The sequence below is a fragment of the Amia ocellicauda genome, chromosome 23 (assembly GCF_036373705.1).
Source record: "Amia ocellicauda isolate fAmiCal2 chromosome 23, fAmiCal2.hap1, whole genome shotgun sequence".
Lineage (NCBI taxonomy): Eukaryota > Metazoa > Chordata > Actinopteri > Amiiformes > Amiidae > Amia > Amia ocellicauda.
The window spans coordinates 21,019,098-21,043,335 of NC_089872.1; the positions used below are offsets into that span (position 1 = coordinate 21,019,098).

At 50.6% G+C, this 24,238-nt stretch overlaps 1 protein-coding gene across 1 annotated transcript in view; it reads left to right on the forward strand.

Moving 5' to 3' along the window:
• Positions 1-11,202, forward strand: part of ttc7a (tetratricopeptide repeat domain 7A) — a 42,457-nt gene extending 31,255 nt beyond the window's left edge. Inside the window, exon 20 of the mRNA XM_066696415.1 lies at positions 10,857-11,202. Within this exon, the coding sequence (XP_066552512.1) occupies positions 10,857-11,075 (219 nt within the window). The 3' untranslated portion in view covers positions 11,076-11,202. The remainder of the gene's footprint in view (positions 1-10,856) is intronic.
• Positions 11,203-24,238: the final 13,036 nt, after the last annotated feature.

Sequence of the window (24,238 nt, forward strand, 5' to 3'; positions counted from 1 at the left end):
AACTGTCTCTCTGTGTGCGTGTGCTCTCTCTGTAATGTGATGGTGACACGATCACATTCTTAGGTACTTAATTTATAGACGTGTTTACGAGTTCATCCTCAACCTCTGCTACCCCGACCGCCCCTGTGCCCGATCCCTGTGGTGCGTCAGCTTGTCTCTGGCACCGCCGGGCCCCTCTCTCCACCGGCCAAGCTGGACGCCAGGGGTCACTCGGTTATTTTAGACCCTGGAAAAGAGAGAGAGGCAGAGTAGACCTCTTGTGTTGTGCAAAGGGCTTCAGTTGATTAAAAAGCAAAGCCTTATTTACCACGAACAAACAGCCCTCTGGCCGCTTACCCACTTAATCTCGTTAATAGGGGAGCTAATCCTATCAGGTTACAGCTCACCACTGTCCAGCACGGCACCTCTCTCTCGCTCTCTGTATAACGGGGTGCAGTCCACAGCCAGGAGAGATCTTTCCAATCAGCTCCAGCCCCATAGCCGGGAGAGAGTGGGGTGGGATAAAGCACTGGCTGTAAAATAATTAGCTGGGAACGATCCACAGCGCTCCAGAGAGAGAGAGAGAGAGAGAGAGAGCAGGGCTAATTAATCAGGAAGAGTCTGCAGCCAGGATAGTGGGGGTGGGGGGCCGCAGTGCATGATGGCTAGATTGACCGAGGGCTGCTGGGGTCCTGTAACACACCGTGCTCAAGGTTGTGGCCCCCCGCAGGGAGTGGCGTTTGAAGGCAGAATTGGTCAAATGACACAATCCACGTTTCCTGTGGGAGTCCCAGAGACAGGACACACACTTCCACAGGACAGACAGAGACAGGGGGACAGGAGAGAGACAGGACAGGCACTTCCACAGGACAGACAGAGACTGATGGGACAGATGAGAGATATCATTAAGTAACGAGAAAGGAGCCGTCTGCTCACTGAACTGCAGACAGATGAGCCCTCGGCAGCTGGGAAAATACCACAGCGCCGGTCCCATCCGGTCCTCGAGGGACGTCACTGACGAGCTGCTGAATGTCCTGGAACAGAACCCAGAGCAGAGCAAACAAAAAAAAAACTGAATATATACATTTCTGTGACATTCCTGCGGACATGTGTAACAGGGGGTCATCTGGGGTATTTTATTGGCGCGCTACAGGAAGAGACTTAATTTATGTATGTTTTAAAGTGGGCGGCTTCTGAGACAGTGTGTTGGACGAAGAAGATGGACAGTTTGGGGTGTCTTCCTCTCTATGAAAGGGAAGAGTTAACAGTGGCTGGGTCTCAGTGCGGAGACCATCGCCTGCAAGGACAGGAAGTGCCGATGAAAGCCAGGAGGTCCTGTGTCTGTGAGCTACAGGATGAAAGTCTCTGGACCAGTTTAGCCGGTTATTCTGTCATTCTGCAGCCGTTTTACTATAAACACCTAGGAGTTTCCATGGATCTGTTTTTCTGTTTTTCCACTCAGTAATCACAGCTGACAATTCTTTCATTAGCACCGCATTTCCAAATCACATCAGATATATATAATAGCTCGTTTGGAAAGTAAGCATTGTGATAACACTTCACATTAAGGGTCCTCACAGTGCATTTAATTAAAATGTCAATCGCACTGGCTATTCCCGGCTAGCTGCAGCTCCCGTTAATTATTCGGGGCCCAGATTATCTTTTGAATAATCCTGAACGCGAAACTAAATTGCAGAGCTGGGGGGTCGGAGGTTAATGTGTTCGGTGGACGAAGGGGCCGGTGGATAATGGCTAATGTGTGCCGGGGTGCAATTAAACGCCTGGGAGGACGCTCCCGCTATTAAGTGTGTCTAGCCGCGTCTGTGTGCCGGTTCAGGAGTTAGAGGCCGGGTTATAAAAGGTGCAGCTGAGATGAGGTTTATAAAGCAGGCTGGTGCGTCTCTTCCAGGTTAACATTTTCACATGGTCGTCTTTTATTTAATGTATTTGCTAATTGGAAATTATACCCTTCCGAGTTTTGAGTTCATTATATATGTGTGATAATTATGTGTCGTTCTTGTCCAGCCCTCTGTGCGTCGCTGTCCGGTGGCACCAGGCTTTGGGACGCTGCGTTGCTACCCGTTCACCTGAGATCCCTCACACTGCGTCACCGCGACTCTGTTTACGGCCCCCGTGGAGCCGAGCGCCTAATTATGGCTGGGGTTCTTGGAAACGAGCTTCCGGGGAGAGAAAGTAAATGAAAATATCCAGCGTGAAGTTGTGCTGCCTTTGAAACGTTGTCTCACACCAGCCGCCCAGTGTTGGTGTTGATCTGCATTTACCAGTTTAAATAAGTGGCGCAGTAGTGATTTTCACCTGCACCCTTCAGGGGCTTCAGTGCAAGCAGGGGAGCATCTTTACTGTTGAAATCTTTGGCATTCCCCCCCATTAATACTACACTGCTGCTCCACGAACTCACCACACTAGAACCTTGTGGGCCCTGCCTGGTTTATATCCCCATGCAGGCTGCGTCCACGGTGGCGTTTCCCGGAGTCTGAGCGATTGCCAGAGATGACGTCAGCCCTCATTAAACATTTAGACTCTGGAGGGAGAAGCGCCGAGGGTGGGGGGGGGTCAGCGGGAGCTTCATCAATAAACAGAGCAGCGCAGCTCCTAATATGGAGCCCCAGTGTGGCGCGCCGGTCCTGCCGGCAGTGGAGGTCTCGGCAACACGACTGGGATCTCAGCCCTGAGAGTGCACGTTCGCTCTCTCTCTCCCTCTCTCTGTCTCTCTCTCTCATGGCCTCGGAGCTGCCCTGGCCCGGAGAAATCAGGTCAGTCTTTGACGGAGCCCCGTGTGGAGACTGGTGCCAGCGCAGCACCACGATCTGTACCACCACGAGAATAATCCACCCTGGTGCCGGAGACCGTTCCACGTGTTCTGGCTGAAAACTGCCTGCAGAGGAACGTGCTTTCGATTCCCGGCCCCGCCCCTCGGCTCCGGCGTTTCTCCGGCTCACCAGACTGCCGGACGGCACCGGCCCACACAGGCTGACCGCCGGGTGACCACTTGCACGGGGCCCGGCTCATATGGCCAGGCTCTCTGGTACAAGCTGAGCAGGAGACATTACACTGATGCGGCCCTTTTTTATTTTACATTATGGCATTGCCTAGCAACCGGCTAATGTATTCCACTGAGTGGGGGGGCGATCCCGTACCGTATCTCATCACTTCAAAGAGCAGCGTGGGAGGGGGCTGTAGGAGAGGAAGAGAGCCCTGGATGAACTGAGTGATGCGGGTCTGTGCTGGGTTTATTTTTACACAGTTTAGCAGATGCTCAGGGTACGAGCTCGGTCCGGGTTAGCAGACCTCTCCTGTCCCTCTGTCCGTCTGTGCGCTCAGAGAGGGCGGCACGCTGTTCTTTAATGCTATTGCATGTGGCCCCTCGCCGGCCCCTGATCACTAGTGGGTTATTCACCACGACATGCCAATCCTTCTGTAGTTTTCCAGTCTCGTTTCCCTCCCTTCATCACAGCGATTAGCGACGTTCTGCCAGCGAAGCCGATCCGGGAGCCGACGGTTGCGTCAGCAGCAGTTTCGTTTCTTGGCTCCGTCCTCGTGAAAGCGAATGAGATTTTTAATGTGATTAATATGTGTTTACGGCAGCAAGGGGAGAGCTGTTTAAATATTTATCGCCAGGCAGGAATCGGAGGCCGCTCCTCAGCTCTGCAGACGGCAGGAGAGCCTTTCCTTGTGTTTCCTTTATGATTTGGTCGGAGACAGAGAGGAGAGGACGCGGTACGAGTCCCAGAAATCGGCTTTTTACCAGTAGCTGACTACTGTGTGCTGCCTGGGTCTGCATATCATCTGTGTGTGTCTTATACCGAGGCCTGGCGTATATGTGGAGCACTGATTTGAATAAAAGATATATAATATGCATTACTCAGCATCATTTGTGACATCACAGGACTCCAATGTTTACCATATATAGGAATGGTGTCATTACTGCTCTGATTCACACTGTCTTTTTTTCTCCTCTCCACAACTCCCACCTCTTCCAGTGTTTGGTAAAGCAGCTCCCCTTTCGTTCGTATCCCATGAGGAGCTGCAGGTCAATTATCCACTAAGGAACTGCATCGGCCAGCTTCCTCTTCAGCTGCCAGTCATTGGAAGGAAGGAAGGGGTGATAATGCGACAATTAAACCATATTTAGGAAGAAGAAAACACATTTTTTGCCAGATTCTCTTCCTGGTTCACAGACGGGTCCTCGTTTTGACCGCTTGGGTTCACTGTGGAATAAAGAGATCGCCAATAAAAGCCTGCACTCCCCAAGCCTGTCCCAGACCCATTAAAGTGGCACTCTTCTTGGCAGCAAGTGACACCGACAGCGCACCTCTCAATCAACCAATTTGTGTCTCTAATAAATTATCCAATTGCCGTATTGAAGTCTTGGGGAAACCTGTCAAAGCGTCCCCAAGGCTCGATCTGTTCATTAAGACCTGTCTGTGCCATAACTGTGCCAGGAGGGTTGAAGAGCCGGATCTGACCGCACAGGGCACCTGGCACCCCAGAGCAATCGTAATGCCTGATCAGAACGGTCTCTTGGAACTCATTTTGGGAATTACGTGTTGATTTTGGCATCGGTGTGGGGCCGTCACTCAGCAGCAGTTACTGTGCGATGCTCGTTATTCAATTACCGCCTGTTCGCACTCCACCGATGACTAAGCGCTGCCCTGGATCGCTCCGGCTGCCCACGTTGTGAAGAGACGGAGAGAGAGAGAGGGAGAGAGGGAGAGGGAGATCACAGCGAGCCGCTTGGCGTAGGCTAGACCTTTCTAATAATAGGGCCTTTGAAAGTGAGGCCGTGGAGTTTAAATGGCCGCGGGACTCTGTGGGACAAAACGATCGGTGGATCACACTTCTCTGCTCGGGCGAGGAAACTCTTACACAAGCATGTAAGATGTGAGAGGGTCTTGTGCCCGTAGGGGTCAGTATTTTCACCACCGGTCTGAGGTCGATCAACGAGAGATTTTCTACGTCTCTGTCCATTTATTTGTTTGCTTATTGTACTTCCACTCTTGGTTTGAGGTGCACAGTTCTTCCCTCGGTTCCTCTGCAACTGTTTAATGAATAACATCGAAATCAAGGACAGCATTTGCAGATTTTGTGCTGCCTGTGTAGAAAACATGAGTGTGTGTGTGTGTGTGTGTGTTTGTGTATTAGTGAGATCTGAGAAGTGGGTGGCTGACACTCGCAGTGCCAGCCAGATCTATATTTATAAATGCGCACATTGAAAATGAGGCAGCCAGGGTGTGTGTGTGTGTGTGTGTGTGTGTGTTTTTCATGTATTATGTCATATAAAACTATTTTAGTTGCAGCCACAGAGATCTTAAAGGTGATTAAACCGCTTTAATGAAAAATAACCCAACGGGATGACACACCGATAGCGCCATCGATCTTCACAGATTTCTCTTTGCGGGGAATGTAATAATCTTCCTGCTGAACCCTAGGGCGTAGCGTCTCCCCGATTACCCGTGCCAGAGCGCCGGAGCCCTAAAATTTACATCCGTCACTCTGCTGCTTGTATAAGCCACCTCCTCCGCCCGCTCGGCTCACTCCTAGGCTGTTTATACAAGACTGCGGATAGAAATGGCATCAATCACCCCCTCGGCGCAGCAGCCATAAACTGCACCTGTTTTGAGCAGCATTTCAAACGTAAACACTTCGCCGCTGAGCTGGACTACAGGGCTCAAACTGCGCTGTTGTCTGATGTCATTTTTCGGGTCACTCGAATCGATTGACATCGACTGGCGCAGCTCAGCCCCCGACACCGACACACAGAGGAGCTCCTCTCACCCCGCAGTAATCACCGCCCAGCCGAGCACACCGAGTCTCACAGATTATCAGCTCACTGGGCGGGACGGGGCGCCGGCTGGATCTCGCCACACAATCCATCGACAATCCATTGTTCACACCTCTTGACAATGTTTGGGGAGCCGGCGTAACGTAGCCTGATGGCTTTTGCTGCCTTGATTGTTCGTTTTCTTGCTTTGTGTGTTTGCATTTCATACATCTGGGGAGTGGGGGGAAGCCCATCAATACTGAGTGTGTCGAATCCTCGGAGGACGGACGGAAGTCTGGACCACAATCCTAAATTATCCTGATATGATCGGCATCGGGGATAGCATTAATATCCCTTCCCAGCACCAAGCCATTAACCAGCAAGAGCCCTTCCTCTCTTTTAATGAGCTCCTCTTCCTCTCCACCAGGACAGACATCCAGGAGGAAGAACAAGGTTTTAATAGATTTGTTAAAATTGTTATCATTATTACTATAATGAGGATGACAAGCTCACGTAACTCCAGCATCAGCGAAGTACCAAGGATTATAGACAATTAAAAATCCAGTGCATGCTGGGAGCAATTTAACTTCAGCACTTGGCTTTGCTGATGTTCAGAGTCTGGGTTTGGTTTTTGTTTTGGCATTGCCTGAGCTAGCCATTGCCCACAGCCGGGGCAGACTGACAGAGCTGTGAACAGGCACAGCGGGGTCTCTGTTCGAATCCCAGTTTTCCTGCCATCAGCTGGGGAGCCCCTTGGCCGACAGCTTGAAAATGTAATCCCTCAGTTTGTCAGTTTGTGTTTGCCAGGAGAGCTGCCAGGATGGGCTCGGTCAGCCTTCCGGTTATCGGCACAAACAAAGAGTGTGCTTTCAAACGCCGGCTCAGGACAGTCGGGTGGTTCGACCGGCTAATGGACTCCGCGATTGATTGAACTCGATTCCCCTGCTCTGATGTATTTTCGTCTGTCGCGGCTGCGGGGATGAGGGGAGTGACATGGGAGTGGGAGGGGAGGTCCGGTGGTCTCGGCACTCACATGTAAACACGGGCAGAAGTGTGTGTGTTAGTGCCATGTAGAGAAAAGTATAACCAGCTTCCTGTCCAGCAGAACAGAAGACATTAAACTCTCTGAGTCATGGAGAAATACAGTTTTGAGTTTCTAGTCCTGACCTTGTTTACGAGGCAAAATCTGCTCGAAACAAATGTCGATCTCGTTAAGCCATTACCCTGGTTGGTTTGCTATGGTTACAAAACACGCTCTATCCGGTGAAAGACTAATGAAAATTCCTCAGATAGCGTCTCCTCCAGGGAGCCCGCTGAACGCAGCACGGGAGGAATGCGACAGGGAAGGAAAGGCTGGTATGAAACACGGGCCTTATCTATTGAGGGTCTAATTGGGGGTGTCAACAGGGAGGCTGTTCCTGGACACATTTGGGGGTCTGTCCTTTCGGCACGGTCATCCTCACGGGCCTCTGAGGTATTGGGGCAGACCGGTGCTGTTGTGGCCGCTGTCTCAACACTTGTGTTCTTTTGTCCTCTTGATTGAGATTGACTAGACTGTCCACAGTGGAAGGCGGTGCCGGTAGCGTTCGGCCGTCTGTGCCGCGGCTCTGCGCTGTGTTCGGTGTACGCTGTCTCTCGGTGTGAGACGCCTCTCTCATGACTCACCGGGTTTTGTAATACGATGTGTCTGGCATGAGTGAATCACTCGTCCCCGTGTGTGTTTACTGCTTCTCCCTGCGCTGTGAAACAAAACAGAGTCTGCAGGTTTAATTCCCGCTGACAGTTATAAGGAGCACACGTGGATTCGGCGGAGGACAATTATGTGCGTTTCTGAGCCGACGCTTTCCAGACCTGGGGTTGACTTCTGTCTGTTGCAGTCAGGGGGGCTCTAGGCCTAATGCACCTAAAGGAAACATCCGCTTCAGTGCAAATATAGGCAACGCCAGTCAGTTGACCGGCTCAGTGTGAAGTGCCATTTACACAACCTCATGCCACGGAGAGCTGGGCTGTGCTCGTGACATCCAGGCTTGTTCCCCGCTGCCATTTGACCGGTTCGAGCATTGTCTTCTGGTTCCTTGTACTCTGTCAAATCATCTGACAGCCTATACGGTGTATTTACTGGTGTTCCCACATCACCCCGAGCCGTACGGTGCCAGTGGCACACAAACAAAGTCTTCACTGCCAATTCAAGGAGCAACGGATGCGATGACCTGAGTGGAGGCGTCAGAAAGCAGATGTCTGTCTCTCCCCGCAGAGCTGCGTGTTTCTCCGTATTCAAATGGACGTCTGAAGCTGAGGCCGGTTTAAATCCCATCACCGTAGACTGTGATGCTAATCCCCGGAGAAGGAGAGAAGGAGAGGAGTTCTCCCGGACCTCGTTGCGAGATACACAACATGATGGACTTTCTGTTCTTGTTGTCAAAACACTCGCAGTCTGTACAGTGGCGTCTGTTAGCATGTGCCACTAAGATAGACAGACACAAGGACAGATTGGTGGCTCCTCTTCTCTTCTCCTCTTTTTCTCTTTCTTTGCAATCCATCCAAGAATTGATCACCCTAAACAAGCTACTGTCTGTAGCAGTCTATTGTACTGTTGTCAAAGCAGTGAGAGGCCGACTGGTGGTAGTCCTGTTCAAGTAACTTGTAAATGGAGCAGGTTCGTTCATGACAGAAGCGCATTAGTGTCCCCAACACACATGGGTTTCTCTGTGTGTCCTTATGTGTGTCGGTGCTGCTTGGAATTAAACCCTTCAGTCAATTATTTTAAAACATCAAATAAACTATTAAATAAATCCAGCAGCAACAAGAACAAATAAATGAATGGAAAAAACATGGTCAACAGCAGTCCAAACCCAGATTCGTGTGTGGGTTTCTTAAATGTCACTGATTTCAGCAGGACTGTGTGGTTTACAAATACCGCCTTGGAAGATATCAAAGGGTTCCTCATGTTCCGATTGTATTTGTTTAATTACTGGAAAAATGTAATTGATATAATTAGATGTTCCTTTTTAAAATTCATCCATCAAAGCTCAGAAAGCAAGTTGCCACGCAAATACAAAACACCAGATTAAACAGTTGTTTTTAATTTGACTTTTATTCTATTCAGAGAAAAGCTGCAGTAAACCTGACACAACTGAGATTCAAAAAACACCAACAACTTTCAGGCATGCTGTGTGTCGTATCGTGTAGTGTTGAGTTGTCTCCAGTCTTTTCTGTAGCGTTGTGTCCCTGTCTTAAAACACGCACAGGATCTCAAAACAGCCAAGACTCTGAGATCCTGGCGAACCTTGCACACATATGTAGCAAACGTGTGGTGCGTTTTCCTCACGCAGAGAGCGTATCAGAGCCGGGCCGTTTTCACAGACGTCTCCTGTCTCTATCATTGTGCTCCTGGGGAGCGAGACACAGAGAACAGGTTTGCCGCCTCTGTTGTGTGTGTGGATCTGTATCTGCCTGGTGTTTGTAGGACGTCCGACATCCGAGTCCGAGAGACAAAAGAGCTGTCCGTCCAGCACGGCTTCACCAGTTTGTCCGTGACCCAATCAGAGGTTTCCTTTTGACTCATCTTTGACCGGGAGGCGTGGAGAAAGAATAGCCTCGGGGAGTCAGCTCCGAGGTGCGCCGTGAAGGGTGAACGCTCCTGTCGTGATTTATTAAGAGACGCGCTTGTGCCGGAGTGGTTTCCAGGGAGCGCGGCCGGCCCGGCGGTGGCCAACACTAATGAGGGCAGATATTCATCGCATAAAAGCTTTTACCGTCCTCCGAGGGGCCTTTCACCGAGACACAGAATGAGTGTGTGCTTCCTGGTAGGAGATCCGAGCCGAGCCGAGCCGAAGGATTTGAATGCCATGCGAGTAACGGGTAGAGCCGGGCTCCAGACGGCCGTGGAATTGGGATTGTGACTTCTGTGATTTATGTTTTTGTTTAAGAACAGATCATTGGTCTCATGCCAAGCGGGCTGCTGACACCCGCTTCAGTTGAAGGAGGGAACATCTGTACCGGGGTAAACAACGAGAATAATGTCTCGCTATAGTGTGGCATTTCACAATTGGGTTTTCCTCGGCCTTCAGCTAAATATATAAACGGGTGTCCGTGTGGCTGTACGCGCAGGTTGTTCTGAAATGTTATGATTACATAATCCACCTGAAGGTTAGGGGAAACAAAGTGTGTGTGTGAGAGAGCGAGAGAGCGAGAGAGCGAGAGAGAGAGAGAGAGAGAGAGAGAGAGAGAGAGAGAGAGAGAGAGAGAGAGAGAGAGAGAGAGAGAGAGAGAGGTGTGTCTATATGTGTGTGTGAGAGAGTGTGTGTCTAAACAAAGTGAAAGGCAGGGGTCTTGCTGCTCTCAGACACATGATGAAAGTTGCCGAGGTTCGGTGGGCACTGAACGCACACTGCCCATCCCTGACCCCGTCCCATCTGAGCCCAGTCCAATCCAGTCCAGTCCAGTCCCATCCAGCGCCTCCCCTTCTTCTGCAGAGCTTCATGACTTTTTAATGAGACCGGCTTCGCTGTAACCGAAAGCGTCTTCTAAATAATTAGCCAAGGACAGCAGGGCCCAGTTTAGGGTTTCTGTCTGTCGCACGCGGGCCGCCCTGTCTGCCGCCCTGCCCTCCCAGGCGGCGCTGTGCCCCGTGTCCACAGCGCCGGGAGACGACACAATGGCACAATGGATACGCTCTCGCATGAGGATGATGCTCTGTTCTCCAATGAGGAATCATTTTCTCTTTTTTTTCCGAGGAATCCGAGCTGTTGCCATGAGGAATGGCTGAGTGGAGGCGTCTCTCCCCCGCAGCGCTCCCTCTGTTGTTCATTGATCATTTCCTCTCTCTCTCTCTCTTTCTCTCTCTCTCTCTCCCCTCTCTTTCACTCTCGGTGTCAAACAAAGAGTCACAGTCGGTTCAAGCGCAGGAACCCTGCAGGATAAAGCCCCTCTGCCTCTGTTCCAGTCTGGAGGGGCTTTATCCTTCAGGGTTCCTGTGCATCTTCTCTTGTACTTGTGTAGGTCCTGTGGCTCCTTCCCAAGAGCTGTCGTCTCTCCACTGTCCCATACGTGCCTTTCTCACAGTCTCTCTCCCTCTCCCTCCGTGTCCCCGCAGGGCCAGTTGCTGGTGCGGACCGGCCGGCCGGGCCTGGGCGAGAAGGTGCTCCGTGACGCGGTGCAGGCCCAGAGCATGGCCCACGAGGCCTGGAGCAGCCTGGGGGAGGCCCTGCAGGCCCGGGGCAGCAGCCAGGCGCCCGACTGCTTCCTCATGGCCCTGGAGCTGGAGGCCAGCTGCCCCATCGTGCCCTTCACCGTCATCCCACGGCAGCTGTGACGAAAGTCGAAGGATGTATATTGAGTTATTGAGATTTTTAAGCAGTTGTACAAAGTGTGGTTGAGCTCTGTAACATACGATCTGTCTTCTGTTCTTTTATGCTGTTTATAAACAATCTATCAAAGACGCCAGAGCATCGGATCCATGTTTATTATACATACATACATACGTACATATATAATGCTCGTGCAAGACCCTCGGGGACTCACTACAGGTTTTCATCACGGGCCGGTTGAGCTGTTGAGCTGAAGGATCATCTGGACCATAGCAGCCACCATGTTTTTTGGTTTGGGGAACACGATGCATCTATTTGTTCAACCCGATGTGGCGGAGCAACCCTGTGCAGCTGAGATGCACAAAGGGGTCGCCAGCGACGCAGTGTCAATATTACGGGCGCTTGTGTACCTGCCTGCCGTGTCAACACCCCCGCGGCACGCGTTTAGGGCATGCACATTCACCTCGGTGCGTTTCTAAAGTGTCTAAAGTCTTGTTTTTGGTGGTTGTGTTGTTTTTCTCCTCGCTCTGCTCTTCTTGCAGCGTGAGAAACACCAGACTGCGCTTCGATGATGCAAACAGCCTGCAACTCGAGCGCCGGCGCCCCGGGGTCTCCGAGCCGCGGATTCAGTGTGACGTGTTGTGTGTATGGAGGCCAGCGGTCTTCACCCGAGGTAGTCGGTACTGCATATTGTCTCCTGCATCGCACACCATCCCGGTGTTGTTCAGTTGTGGCTCAATAAAACACAACCCTGAATGAAAGAACAACAACGATGTAAGTGGGGGAAATTGCAGAACGTGTGTGTATGTGTGTGTGTGTGTGTTAGCCTAGCAAAGAATGCATCATACCAAATGTAGCAACCCAGCTCAACTGTGTTCCTTATGAATCATGTTCCTGTTACATTATATGATCTACTTCCCTTTATAGTTACAATGCCGCCCGTGAAATAAGAGACATTTCACAGGAAAATAAAGATACTGTAAAGCTTTTCTAAGCCACCCTGAAGGGAATATAACCGATATCTATGGATAGGTGTTTCACAAAAGCACACAGCGCTGGCATTCATTTCAAACACAGATTGTATTTATGTTTTCCCTCTAATTGATTAAACTGAACAATAGCCAGTGTGGTCTGACTGGGCCGCAGTGTTTTCATGCCCGGTTGGGATCTGTGGGGGGTTTCAGCTCCTGTGAACACTCGATAAACACACTGAGCAGAAAATCAAACGCTTTTTGTTGGGCCCCACTAGGTTCCAATGCCAAATGAGAACTGACCGATCCGAATCAATGCGGTGGAGGCGGGCGGCGTTGTTTTCCTGACACGGCTGAGGATCTGTGACTCCTGTGCCGTCTGTAAAGACATGCTCAGCGCTGCCACAGAGCTCTGTTTCCTCGGTTGCCAGCGAGGCAGGATGTTTTGCATTCCCTCTCGGCACAGATCCGCTGGCCTCTTCCCGGGGGGTTTTGTTCCTCCTTTTAATATGATTGTATTGCTGCTGTCAAATCCCTAATCATTACCGCGCTGTCCACCTCCGAGCTGCCTGAACGCTCGTTACAGTTCGGCGACAACTGCCTCGTTATGTAATCTCCAGGCAAAGACGTTACATAAGTGCAGAGATTGTGCAGCTCATGAATACCGGGCTTTCCATGGTCTTAAAAAAGGAAAGAGAAAAGAAAAGAGAATAAAAAAAAAAAATTGGAAATAAATGAATCTGGTTGCGTAAAGCCGGCGAAGTGAGCAATGACACAGTTTCCCAGGCTGCGGTTGAGAGCGATTTAAGGAGCTTTGCTGTTTTGCAACAGTGTGCCGCTCTGCCCGGGAGCTACGCTGGATGACATGTGCGTTCGTTGCTGTGGGAGTGTGTTTTTAATGTGCCGCTGGTGTTTGCTCATCAGGGCGCTTGTATCATGTTTGTAAAGACGGGCAGCGTTTCGGAAAAGTCTCTCCAAGAGCACGAGTTACACAGACCCCTCCGGGCTCCCGCTGGGGGCTGCCGCTCGGCTCCTGGTTGTGAGACACCGGCTGTGTTGTTTGTGTGTTTAATCCCCCGGTGAATGCCTGAACTCTCTTTTGTGTATCAGCTCAGCTCAGTTTTATTTTCTCGTATGTATTTATATCGGCAGCCGTTCCCGAGCGTGCCGTAACCTCCCGTTAGAGGATATTGGCCTCAGCTCTATTCAGCAGCGATGCTTAGGTGACCAGATGTGAGTGTTTTAAATGAGCAGCACTTACCCATCCCCCCAGTGCACAAGACACTGAGGTTGAAGGATGAGTGGAAATGTAACCTGCATGTGATGGCAGGCCTGCACATGACACAGTGGCTGCTTCGAGGACAGGTCCGCTGTCGTGTCCGGGGGGCCGTGTGAGTTACACATGTCGTAGGAGGAGAGGGTGACCTGCGAACCCTGAGCTAGTGCCACCATCTCTGCCGATTATGGGCCCATCTCTGCGGTGGTAGACCGGCGATGGCACAGGGCACAGAGAGTGGAAATCCTGTTGAGTTTCTTTCACTGTTTCCTTAAGGATCAGGCTAAAGGAACCAGATCTCAAGTAGCAGTGGTTCAGTGTCCGTGTCTGTGTCACGGCTGCCCGAGGGTTCTCTCTCCTAGAGACACAGGCAGGCTGGTGGAGCCAGGAATAGGCTGGGCAGTCCTCGTCTCGCGGTGCACCACGGACCCTCGGCACCGGCCCAGGCGCTGCTGTGTGAGCGTTGGTACGTCACTGGCTTGACAATGCTCGGTTCGGGTGACACGTCTGTCTGTGGTTGTCCAGGATCTCGGGTGTCGTTATACCAAACGGCGGCTAAAAATAGGCGTCTTAAATTGAACACAACCAACCCGATCTGCGTCTCACCCTGGCTCTCCGACTCACCTGTAACAACAGCCCTCCCCGAGAGCCTGGCTCACGCAGGGCCGCTCTATTTCTGTGTGCTATGAGTCAGCGCAGGGCGGCTCATTCACACGGTAATGAGGAGCGGGGCCCTGGAGACACGCTGAGGGCTCGGCCCCCCGGGAACCAACCTCACCCACCTCCTCTCTGACATCAGCCTCCCCATGACACTGATACGGGCGGCGCAGCTTCGACGCAGCCTGATCGCAGGTTTAGATCTACATGAAGAGTAAACAGTCCAGGTTTGCCTGATGTGATCTGTTTATCACAGGTTGGACAGTTGATTTGGGCTGTTGATTTGATGTGTAACGTGCCGCCCAGTTATCCCTCTGAGGTCACGTCACTGAGGTCCGTGCTGGACAGGTGGGAGGAGGAGAGTGGTGTTTGTGAGCCGTGTTACGTGTCGTTTCCAGTCCCTGGGTGGGCAGCGCTGCACGCTGGGAGAAGGTGGAGCGGGGAGCCTCCTCATGGCTCCAGCCTTCTCTCTGCAGTTTCGATGAAAGAGAGAACGATCACACCGCGGCCTGGATGAACCCTGCGGGGGCTTGTCTTTGTCTATTTATAATTCCCCTCTTTCAGCGTGTGTTTCACAGAGCTGTAGATCCATGCTGTAAATAATTAAAGGTTTTTCTTGCCTGTGAAACTCGCTTCAAGGAAGCACATGTGTTTTTTTTTGTGGTTGTTTTTTGTTCTTGTGTGTGTGTTTGTTTTATTTCTTTATCTCCTCTGACCTGGCAATCTGAACGGCTTGCGGCACAATTGTATTTACATATCTCCACGAGAAGGTTTACATAACGTCGGTGTAAAAATAGCTGATAATATCAAATGCAAATTCATGTCAACAAATCTAAACTGGAAGATTTTAATTACACGTCTGATCACATTGCTCTGGAAGATGCAATGGCTCGGCACTGGGAGTCTTTAGTTTTCGTTTTTTTATGGTGTTTTTCTTTTGTGTCTGTTTGTTAACTGAGTTTTTTAGCACCTCATTTCATAGCGGCCTTCCCAGTCAACGAGATGTCTCCTCGCTCTGCCACCAGCTGGGAGTGGTCCGGGCTGTTAGGTTGAAGATCAGTTGCTTCTCTGGGTCTCGGGTTGCCATCGACGGGCCTATCTGCGTTCTACAGTGACCCTAACGAGTGTCCATCATTAATTCAGCTGCCAATTACCTGGAAGAGGCACCGAGTCATCGAGTGTAGCTGCGCGGCCTGGCTTGCCTCCCGACGCGGAGCAGCCATCTGGCGGGGTTGGCGTGACTTGGCTTTGCAGTTGAGCTCCTCTTGGCAGACACTGAACGAGTGCTTCCCATGTGTGTCACGTTCCTGTGGAGGACATAGACTGTGCCGCTGTTCTTGCTTGTTTTTCCCCTCAAAGTCCCCATGACATCACAGCATATTTCTCATAGCCGTCCTCTCACAGTGTGAACAGTGGCTCCATTCAGAGTGAGTCTGGACACAGACAGAGGTTATGTCCGTCAGGGTTTGCGTCACTCGTACATCGATCCTTTCTTGTGTTTGTGTTGATGGTGAGGAGTCAGTGACAGCTGTCAATATTACACCCCTCCACTCACCACTGACACAACTGGACTCGACGCACAGAGAACACAGGGTCTGTGGGCGTTGGTTGCCTCACAGATATACAATTAAAGTCCCCTCCACCCACCGTGCTTCCTCTATCATTCCCGTGTCTTGACAACTGGCGCTTTCTATTGGCTGCTGCTTCGGGATAAGGATTCCCTCCCGAGTATCTGTTCGGTACCGGCAGGGTTGCGGTAGCCTTGCCAACGTGTGGGGACTACGCTGCCCAAAGCAAATCACTCTCCTGTGGTACACTGGGGGTTGACTCACGTATCATTAATATAGGATGCAGCAGAGATAAATAGGTCACTGAAATTGATGAGAGTTATAGAGAGAGGAGTGACGTTTCAATAAGCCCATTGTGTTTGAGACCTTATTGATTCCGGCTGCTGTCCCTTTTCTCGTTGTATGTGGGCGGATACACTGGCCTGACCTGATTGCTGAAGGCCAACCTTTCAGTCCAGTGTTTTCCAGAGAAAACTCAACTTGTCCTTTTGCGTTCTCTTCAGTGCCACTGGAAGAGGTCAACCCCTTCTCAATGAGACCTGCTGGAGTCATAGAGCGGCAGCAGAAGGTCTAGGTTTTGTGAATAATGAATCGGAGGATGCGATGGAAATAAACACAGGTTTCTTTCCACATCCTCTGATACAGCAATGTGGGTCAACCAGCCTGCCTTGTCCTGCCTTGGACATGCTTCCATTGAAAAGCTCGATGACTCGTTGATGACCTCCTCCTTCCTGACGTTTCTCCAAACTCACAATGTGGTTTCTTCTGCAAACTTCTCCTCGTTCCTCAAAATGTGTTTTTTGTTTTTTTTGTCGTCGTTCTGTTTTTTTTCTCCAAAATGTTAATTCAATTGGACATCCAGAGGGACAGACAAGCTAGGAAGGAGTAATTGGATTTCGGAGCTGTACATTGTGTCTGGCTACAGACAGCTCGACTCTATTCAATTATCCCATGCTGCCATGTGCACGTGGCTCCCCGAGAGGAGCGGATAAGGGCATCTTAGCAACTGTGGCATTAATGAAAAGAGCTGCCGTAGATAATGGCATAAACAAACGCCCAACAGGAAGGGACACTAAACCACACAGTGCTGTGGACAAGACACTTAAAATCGATTACGACGGCTTGGAAACATGTTTACAGGGGCCAAGACATTAGGAACTGGCTCCCACTTCTCCGCACGTTCACTGGTTTTGTGATGACATTGAAGGGATGAACGTTGTTTGGGTGAGGCAGGGTGTGTTTTTTTGTACACAGTGAGAACATAAGACAATAAGAAAGTGTCCAATCGAGAGGAGCCCATTCGCTCCATCCTGCTCATTTGGTGTCCATTAATAAGTGATCAAGGATCCTATCCAGTCTGTTTTTGAATGTTCCCAAATTGTCTCTTCAGCCACATCGCTGGGGAGTTTGTTCAGATTGTGACGCCTCTCTGTGTGAAGAAGTGTCTCCTGTTTTCTGTCTCGAATGCCTTGAAGCCCAATTTCCATTTGTGTCCCTGGGTGCGCGTGTCCCTGCTGATCTGGAAAAGCTCCTCCGGTTTGATGTGGTCGATGCCTTAGCACAGTACGGTGTTGCACAGTGACAATGGCAGGGTGTGTAGGGATGCAAATGGGGGCCCAACAACACGAGAGCAGCTCAGACCCGGCCACACGGACAAGAGCTCTTAAGAAACACCTCAGAGTTATTAGCCGTTATCAGCAGGATGTTTTATAACAGCAGGGAAATTACACCAAGGTTACGAAAAAGCCCTGGGGTTCCCTGAGACTTCCCTCAAGCGCCTCTATTTAGGTCGCAGCACTCGCTCTGTGGGGAGACGCGGATAGGAAATGTTTCAGGCTCACCATGGCCACCGGTCCCCGTGAAGTTGGTTTTATGGTTCTTTCATCAGCAGGCATCTCTTCTCTTAAACTGGAATGGGTCCCCTGAGCCCCGTCACCAGATCCGAATGACATAATTGAGGTCAATTTGAAAAGAAGTGGAATCTTATTATGCTTCAAATCCCAGTCTGAAGTCAATTAGGGGCAGCGGTGCCCTAAAGCCCTGTGCGTTGTTTTTACTTGTTTCGAGAGTTGCGCTTCTCTCCGTAAGCTTTGACCTCGTTTGCCTGCACGGCAGATTAAACAGGTTCACTGGCAGATAACCGAGTATTTATTCATCCAGTTGGTAAAACATTGGCAACGCAATACGTGCTGAGCGCTGCATCTTTAGTTGAGGGAAACTTCTTCTCTCTCTCTTTCTCTCTCTCTCTCTCTCTCTCTCTCTCTCCCTCCCAGCCCAGCGATCACACTGTTAAAGGCACAGACGGCAGTTTTAATGCTATTTTAATGTACAGTTTGTTTGAAAACATACTCTGCTTTATATGCATTTAAAACAGTGTTATTGAACTTTGTAAATTATCTGTCCGTGTTCGTCTCCGGACTCCCCGACTCTGACTCTGCTCATCCAGTCCGAGGATTCATTTCTGGATGGTTTGATTAATTGGAAGGCAGCTGCTTTATCAGGTGCCAAATTGAATTGTGTGTAATCTGGAGGCACCAGGCTGCCGACGCAGTGTCCTCTGCTCTGCTCTTCAATGTTGCTTCTGCTACTTTTTCAAAACCCGTCCAGACCTGAGACAGTCCTAGTCATCCAGACTCATGATGGGGCTGGGGATGTTCAAGCCCTTTATCTTAGATCTCAGAATTGAATCAGGTGCCCTGCCCACATTAATATCTGATCTGTATTCCTTCAAAACTTAGCTTTGGGTCTCATTATAATTTTCCTTGAACAACAACACAATTTACAATGGAAACAGGGTTGTTGTTTGTTTGTTTGTTGCCTGTTTAAGCACCTAAAGTGGTAGCCCCGCAATGTTGCATCTGCACTAGTCAGAACATCCTTCTGCTCCCACAGTCTCCACCTCTGCAGCATCTCCTTGGCTCTTCCCACCACGTTGGGGGTCCCAGTGGTCAAGTCAGCCTCAGCCAAGTCAGTGACGCCAATTCAGCTCCATCACCTCAAACCACTTCTATTGTCCATCTGCTTCTATAGGCGGTTGTCCGCACCACGGAAAAAATAGTTAGCTACCCAAGAAGCAAGAAAATCCACCACTGTGGGTCACCCATGTATTGGACAAAACTCTCATTACGTGTAAAGAGCTCAATACACCCGACAGTCATTATCTCGGCTTTTGATCTGGCATATAGGAGACCAGAAAGAGGATCTGTGCGATCGATTGTGAGACGAGAAATTGTGTAAACAAATACACGGATAAAACAAAGAATTATGAACGGGTTGCCACACAGGATCTCGGCTTCAACAGGTTATTTTTACTGGTTCTGATCCAACAGCTGTGATGTCACCAGGTACAAGGAGGACTACAAGAGTGTCTTTCACGGTACCGAGGTTCTCTGAGTGGAGTGGGTCTGATCCATTGGACAGAGAGTGGATATCCTTCATACATCGATCAATCGACCAATAGCAAGACATAACAATTCCCCTACCCTCCACCAAAAGGGTTCATTCAATTTATTTATTTTATTTGTATATAATCGTGTTTCCTTCTTGCACATACTGACTTCAATGGCCAGCCCAATTCCCAAACAGCTAGATTGATAGACTGTCAGTGTTTAGTGTATAGCTGTGGATCAAATACTAATCCTTAGAGACATTCACAGGGGATTAGCTGTAATATAGATATTGGGCGTTGGGTGGGCAGTGCAGAAGGGCCAGTGAGAAACTGTCTGCCTCTGGTCTTTATTCCGGTAAACCTTTTCCTAATCTCTTTGCCTTTCCCAAGCCTCATTAGAGCCCAATTTATTAAACAGCTGCCAGATCTCCCTCCAGCTTGCCCTGTCCCGTTCACCCGTCCCCCGTCCCCAGACCTCACAGCGTCTCCGGACGAGGGATGTTCCCGGAGCACAGACCCTCGCCGTCTTAATCGCTGTCCCCACGTGTGCCCTATCGATTTCAAAGACCTTGATGAAATCCATCAACTTCTGCCCTGGCCGGCATCGTTCCCGTGTAAACAATGCGCTGTTGTTCACTAACAACAGCCCATTCGACTTCATTAAGCTTTCATGAGTCATTCAATAGAGAAGTGATGCACGATGGCAGCGTAAGTGACTGGGAATCGGAGACAAGGCGGCCACAGGCGGCTCTCAGTTACCGCCCGCCCCGCAGCCGCTCTTGAGCCTCTGAACAGAGCCCGGCTGGGTGGAAAGCGATGGGTAATTAATTAGTGCTATATTTAGGGGTAATTGCTCTATTTAAACACTGCCCCCCCGACGCCCCTCCACCCTTCTGCTTCTGCATTACTGTCACCAGCATTTTGCAGCAGCCCACATCTCAAGCCTCCCAGCTGCTGTGCCGACGCTCTCTGCCACCCTGCTGTGGGTGACGGCGCTCTGCGGGCGCACAGCGGGGCACGGGGGTATCAGGTGACAGCAACTTTAACTAATTGCACACCGGGGGTAACTTAGCGTCTCCTTTTTCGGCACGAACACAGGGCTCGGGTTTCCTGGAAACCGCACGTTCGCCCCGGCGCTCACAGGTAACCGTTAGACCTCCTGGTGTGACGCTCGGCGCCGCTGAGGTCACAGAGCCCATGTTTAATTGAGGGATAACGCACCGGGAGGCAGGAGCAAGGACCGCGACGTGTCGTGACTGACGTGTTCACGGAGCCGGGAGTGACGTGTGCTGCTCCTGGCTGTCAGAGGGGTGTCTTTGGTGGCTGGCAGTGATAAACAGTGATACGGGGGGGCTGTCATACAGCTTGAGACCACTGTCAACCCTGGCAAACTGGCCCGACCCACCCAGGAGTTTTAACTACAGCACTTGTGTGAGGGTGGTCGGTGTGTTAGAGCCCATTCTGTCACCCCGGTGCTGTTTCAGCCCACCTTTAGCGTGGGTTAAAGGACCAGCCCGTCTGGACCGCACAGCTCAACTGGGGACGATGATAACAGAGGTTTTGTTGTTCTTGTTGTTGTATTTTTAACCTGTGTCTGGAAGCTTCTTTTGAATTCCCTTCAGACGTCAGCTCTTCCATTTGCTAATTGCAGTCCATTAGTATTGTGATGGAGACGCTCGGGCCGGTGATGGGAGGGCAGATCTTAAGAGATTCCCTCAGCTGAGCCGCTGATGCTGTTAGCTCATCCGCTACAGGGTTTATTAGCAGGACTGTCCAGCTTCCCTCACGACATTTTGACCAGAGAAACAAGATGGATCAAGCACGTGTTCCTGCTCTCCCCTGCGGCCGTCCTTCAGCCTGAATCGTGACGTGTCGACTGGGAATTACAGGATATTTGTCTGTCAAATCCTGAAACGCAGATCTTTGCATGTTGTTGTTGTTGTTGGTTCTCTCCTTAGTGACACAACATGAAATGTGAAACGTGAAACACATCCTAATCCTCCAATAAGCCCCATTCCCCCGTTTCCAGCGCTGCGTGTTCCTGTGTTCTTTGCATGTTTCACTGCAAAGAGAAAGGAGCGTTGTGGGTTTAACCCCCTGCTCTGAAGAAGCAAAGAGAACACCCTCAGAGGTCTTACTTTAAACCGGTCTTTGAAAGATAAAAGCACAGCGAAGAGCATTTCCCTCTGTTTTAATAGTATCATTTTCCTCTGTCCTCTATAGTTCTGAAGCATGTGGAGCACAACGTTAAGTCAAAGGTCCTCAGGGTGAAACAGAGGACCACTGTTTCATCAGCGGGGCGACGGGAGACGGGAGAAGGATGTTTTAATCTGTGCGGGAGATTACCGAGTATCAACTCTAGAGTCAGTTGATGGGCTGGAGGGATTACCGCAGCGCATGGTCAACAGGAAAGCAGTGATCCTGTCTGAAGGGATTTCATCACTGCCGCACTCTCAGCTCGGCCAGAATCGCACCTCCTGATCCAGATCTGGGGGTCTTTCGGCAGCTCTTCGCAGTGGCGCTGCGGTAGATCGAGCATTTCCACTCAAATGTTTCCGTGAATGCAGGTTGCAACTGACCTCAGCTTCCTGTTGGGGCTGCTTGTGAAGAGAAAACACAAGTTGCATCGGGTTGATGGCACCAAGGGTCTGTCAGAGCCTCCAGGCATCTGCTGCAGATGAGCGTGACTTTGGGATTGTGTCCTACACAGGAAGTCCAGGTCACGTCCTCCCATCACTGTTAACAGCATGTTTATAAAGCCAGGCGGTGAGGAAAACCACAGCTAACCTGGTTTCATGTTTAAAATGTAATTAAAATGGGGCGTGTTTCTCATGACACATATTGCCAACTATAAATATGCTCAATATGTCTGTGTGTTACGATGCTGAACTGTGCTCCCAGTGTGTGTGTGTGTGTGCGTGTGTGTGGACATGCTGTACATTCCTGGTGTGCGCTCCACACCCACCAATTACAGTCCCCTTCGAATGACTAAGTGTTAATCTCACAGCTATTATTGTCTCTTTCTCTCTCTCTCCTCTCTTTCCTCTCTCTCTCTCCCCTCCCTCTCTCCCTCCCTCCCTTCCTCTGTGTTTGTGTGTCTAATCGGAAGACGACCGTGGGCCGAGCTGGGGCAGATCTGTGCGTTTGTGAGTTTTTTATAGCTCTGCAGTGACAATAAATAATGCTACCCTTGTGCGACGGGGATGGGGGGGGTTCTTGTACAGTCTGAGCCGAGAGCCGACAAGGGAGGGTGTCTGTGTGGAGGAGGAGCGCAGGCTGCTTGTGTAGCCCAGCTCTTTAAACTTCCTGTAGACTGGAAAACTCAGAATCAAGACCCTCATGCATCCCCAAGATCCCCGGAGGCTCGGCAAAGCACCGCGCCGGGTGGTCCACTCACAGATGCACAGTTCTTGGTAAACCTGCCAGCCACTGGTTCTTCCGGGCTGGACAAACCAGTGCACTCAGATCTCCCGTAATCTCCGCAAGAGCTTCACGGCACTTCGTTTACCTCCGATGCAGCTCACCGGCTCCGAAACCTTGCCCAGCATCTCCGTTTCCTCGGTTCCTGATTTGCAGGTTGTCAAGTGCGGTCAGGACCTCTGGAAAGCCAGGCTGCGGCGATGGCATGAACCCGCAGAAGAGGAGGAGACAGAGGCGCTCGTGATCTATAACTGTTAGTGCCGGTCAGCAATGAACCTTAATAGCTGTGTGACGTATGCTCCTGTCGGCCGCGTGCCAGGATGATGTCACAGCTGGCAGATTGGGCGACTGCGGCTCTTTCCAGTTCGGCACGGGGCGGAGCAGGCTGGGCTGAGTGAATGTGACGTGATCCTGAACTCACCCAGATAATGACTTTACCATCAGAGTGAAGACCCGGTGAAGTCTGAAACCTCGGCCGAGGATGCGTGAAATTGACCCTCCTGTGAATGTGCAACTGGAGCAGGGTCAGTGACTCCGTGTGCCACGAGTTAGAAAGCAGACACTCACACACACACACACATATCGATTTACATGAGTTCATTTAATAGCAACTTGCATTAACAGAGAGTATATAAGTTGCACAACGCTGATGACAGACCACCGGATTGATGAATAAACAGCTCCAGACAGAGGAGGGCGGTGGGATGGAGGGTGGAGGGCACAGTAGGATGACACGTGACATGGAGAGGCCTGGAAGAACATTAAAAATACATTTACGAAAATAAAACAAGGAATCGGGTTGGGCCTGTGAAGGTGACACCCTTTCCTCGCTGAAAGCAGAGTGACCGCTCTCCCGCTCCCTCCCAGGCAGCTGTCCGCACGCCGATCATTTCCACCTCAGTCACATAACATCACCATCGCCGCGGATCGCCTCTCGCCCCGGTGCAGCTGGCAGGGCGAGCCGGACGTGCCATGCAGGGAGCTGGCTGGGCCATCGACCGTGCTCTGTGGGGGGGTCACGTTATCCGATTCAGTGACACAGTTGCTGCATTTGAAACTCTGAAACTGAAACTCGGAGCTGTGCGATCTCCAGTCACAGCTGACGGAGAAGTGCCAGCGCTCTGTGGCCTCCGAGTCTCCGGGACTGTAATTCACAGCTCGGGTCTCGGTGCAAAGCTGCCGTCACTGCTACGTGCGCGGAGGTGTTTGCATGCTTTCAATCTTATATTGGAAAGCAAATCCCCAAAGCCTGTAAAGTCACACAAGCCATCAATACCAATTAAGACTTCATACATAATAGGCATTTTTTTCTGTAACTCAATTTGTTTGCGATGGTATTTATATTGTGCTGCCCTGGCGGCCATTTCAAATGTCACAGGGAAATAACGAGCGCTTGGTGGTATTTATTGGGGAGTTAATTGGGGGGACGATAGAGTAGAGACACCAAACGGTGCTGAGTTTGTTCACTCGGCCCGGCATCGATCAATCCTAAAGGACCTTCGATGGAGCAGCCATGCAAATGTATTCACTGTTATCACCATATGAATCCGAGAACGAGTCGCAATCGATACGCCCAATGTGAGTTACGTAAAACCGATGGCACGCTCCCCCGGGGTCATATTTCACAGGCAATATAAAGCGCTTGTAAACGGCAGCAGCTCATATTAGTCATGAACGTGTCTGGGTTGTGAAATTGTGGTGGACTTCTCTGCCCTGGAGCTCCTGCGATGGCCCACCACAGCGTTCGGCGCCAGAGGATTTTAGCGGTGCTGCGTGTGCAGACCTTTAACACGTCACATGACTGTAGAAGCATTATGTTCTTTTTGCATTAAAATATTATTCACCCCTTCATCCTCGGTTTTCTCTCTGCCAGCCCACAGAACAGAAG